This window comes from Sphaeroforma arctica, assembly GCF_001186125.1.
Source record: "Sphaeroforma arctica JP610 unplaced genomic scaffold supercont1.2076, whole genome shotgun sequence".
Taxonomy (NCBI): domain Eukaryota; class Ichthyosporea; order Ichthyophonida; genus Sphaeroforma; species Sphaeroforma arctica.
This window is the reverse complement of record NW_014038482.1, coordinates 5262-8842: the sequence shown is the minus strand read 5'-3', so window position 1 is coordinate 8842 and position 3581 is coordinate 5262. Positions and strand designations below refer to the sequence as shown.

The 3581-nt window shown below is 35.2% G+C and overlaps 1 protein-coding gene across 1 annotated transcript; it reads right to left on the bottom strand.

The window, feature by feature from the left end:
• Positions 1-1194: 1194 nt before the first annotated feature.
• On the bottom strand, positions 1195-3316 carry SARC_12108 (hypothetical protein; the record flags this gene model as incomplete). Its single annotated transcript, XM_014293794.1, has 4 exons — positions 1195-1297; positions 2033-2166; positions 2529-2636; positions 3246-3316. Coding segments are annotated over 4 exons (416 nt in total), but the record flags the coding sequence as incomplete, so codon positions are not given.
• Positions 3317-3581: the final 265 nt, after the last annotated feature.

Here is a 3581-nt window from a genome sequence, read left to right as displayed (position 1 = left end):
TATAGATATATAGATATATATATATGTATATAAATAAATGTATATTGTTATATAGATATATAGATATATATATATATGTATAAATATATATATATATATAAATATATAAATATATAAATATATAAATATATATATATATATATATACATATACATATACATATATATATAATATATATATATATACATATATATTGTATATATATAACTACAAATAACTACTCACACATATATACTTATATATGCACTTACAAAGACAGCGTCTGACACGAGTGAGAAGTCTTTTTGCCCCGTTTCAGAATTGCTCATTCCCAAATCGTGTATACGTTCACGATTCCATTTGAGATTTTTGGATTCAACTCGCGCGTCCGTCTGCACAAAACCGAGAAATCGTAACCGTTAACATACAACATCATGTTTAGTAACCATTTATTTGTATGCAGTATTCATTCATGTGTAGGTAACTTGCTTTACCATGTTTAGTACTTTTTTGGTAGTAACTTTAGGTGGGTGTTTTGAACAAGATGAACGTAGCACAATAATTCTTGTATAGTTTGTGGTAAGACTTCGAGGTGTGACTTCTTCCATGTGCGTCGGTGTCAAAAACGTGTCAGTGTCAGTGTCATGGCAGGTAGAATTGACAGCCACAAACACATCTGGGAATGTTGGGGCGGACTCAGTGTGGATGGTGTGCGCCCGTGACGTCAAGGCGTAAGGCGACACTCTCATGCACACTGTTATACTCACTAACACCGCTGGTAGGATGTTTAATAGGTATACAAATGTGTACTTAAGCGTGCGTTGCTATGACAACTATAGTATAATATATGATATCTATGATGTGTAATAAATGATCTATAATATACAACATATGTAATATAAAACATCTAATTTTTAAGCTATAAAATCTATTATATATAATATATAATCTGTAATATATAACAATATTAAGATCTATAAACTATAGCACAGCATAATCTATCAATTATTACATAATCTATAATATATAAGATCTATAATATATACCATAATCAATAATACATGACATAAAGTCTATAATATATAACATATCATCTACCACATATTACATATAATCTGTAATATATAACATTTATAATATATAGCATACAATCTATAATACATATCACAACCTACCATCTACACACCATCATCCGTAGCTGCACTTTCTACCTACCGTTTGCTTGTCGATGATCTCTATGGCTGTCGTTTCCTTCAGAATGTTCCGCCAATAGACGGTCCTTTCAGGCGACTGATCCATCACAAGACGATACACATAACTGTGCAAACATAAAGCACAGGGGTGTATAAATGGGTCGACAGGCACAAGAATAATAACAATAACAGTATGTCTAAAAATAGAACTATAGACAGTCCTTTCAGACGACTGGTCCATCACAAGACGATACACTTAACTGCGCAAACAGTAAGCACAGGCGTGCATAAATTGGTCAACAGGCACAAGAACAATAACAATAACAGTATGTCTAAAAATAGAACAATAGACAGTCCTTTCAGGCGACTGGTCCATCACAAGACGATACACAAAACTGCGCAAACAGCAAGCACAGGGGTGTATAAATGGGTCAACAGGCACAAGAACAATAACAATACCAATAACAACATCAATAACAGAGTGTCTAAAATCAAACAGATTGTGTCCAAAAATAGAACAAATGGGGGTTCGCAACTTGAAGTGGAGACTCCTATACACACTCGTCCTACGAATATGAACGAACAATTTCGTTTGACTGTAAGACATCTGCATCCATACTCAAGGTTTAGGGTTTCCCATGTACACCCCCACACGTAGGGTTTAGGGTTTCACATTTCCAATCCCCACACATAGGGTATAGGTTTTCTCATGCATACCCTCGCACTTAGGGTTGAAGTTTTCATATACACTACCACACTTAGGGTTTAAGTTTTAATACACACTACCACACTTGGGGTTTAAGGTTTATTGCACACTACCACACTTGGGGTATAGGGTTTTATGGCCCACCCCCACTTACACATTGGCCTTCTCCTGTCCAATGCGAAAGGCTCTGTAGACTGCCTGCGTGTCGTTGGTTGGGTTCCACGACACATCCATCAGAATCACACGATTAGCACCATACAAATTAAGCCCAGCATTTCCAGCCATGGTCTATGTGGGAAACAAAAACGTCATGAGTAAGTGATGTATATATTATATATATATATATATGTATATATATATATATATATATATATATATATATACATGTATACATATATACATATATATATATATATATATATATATATAAGTATATATATATATTTATAATATATATATATATATATATATATATCTGCATATATATATATATATATATATATATGACAACGGAAAAGAACATCGACAACATACCAATACTGGAAACTCCATATCCTCAAAATAACATCTACAACACAATTAAATAGATAAATTAAAAAGCATCAAAAGCACAATTGAATGGTACCCCTAAACGAGCATTTAAAACATACCGAAACTAGGAACACCTTGTACTTTTGCCTTGAGTCGTTGAACAGATGCGAGTACTGCTGTCGTACTGAGGCTGAGGTTTGCCCAGTGATGGTCAAAAACTCGATTTTCTGAAAGAATTGTCACGGGGATTAGGATTAAAACGACAAATTAGGATGAGAATGATAAATTAGCATTCGCATATCCTGATTTGTATAAATGGGCCAATTAAGCAGGGTAATTCAGGGATTATCGGGGCAGGATTAACTAATTAAATAACGGTACAAACAGCCCAACCAGACTAGTAGTAGTAGCAAGGGAGTAGTGGCATAGCCATGTAGCGGGTGCTCAGCAGTCGAGGCACACATACACTCTGCCACCCCCTAACACATAGCTTATAACTACTATTTACCTTATAAAAAGTAAGTACTTCTAAACATATCTGAAGTACACATACACTCTACCACCCCTTAACACACAGCCTATAACTACTTCCTACCCTATACTAAGTAAGTACTTCTACACATATCTGAAGCACACATGCATTCTACCACCCCGTAACACACAGCCTATAACTACTTCCTACCCTATAACAAGTAAGTACTTCTACACATATCTGAAGCTCAGCTCACACTGTTACATACGCATGCTGGATAGACTAAACCCTAAAAACCCATACCCACCCACATGTAAAACCCTAGAACCATAAACCTTAAGGCCTTATATTTGGCCAAACATACCCGTTCCACAAGTAGATCGGCTATCAGTTGAATGTTGGCTAAGAAATTGGAAAAGACCTGATTTTTGAAGCAAAAAGAGTTGGTCACGAGTAAAGTGTATTAGAAAAACCACAATAAATGTGGGAATGATGCGAAACACGAGCTCCAGAAAGCGAAAGGAACTGTTTGATAATCACAAACTGAAAAGAATTCGACGATTGTACAAAGCGATACACTCGATAGATCGACTGAGATAACTGTACAATCATGACAAAATATACTCTTCTTCCAGTATACATGTGTACATATATATCGCCATACGTAAACACACACACACACACACACACACACACACAC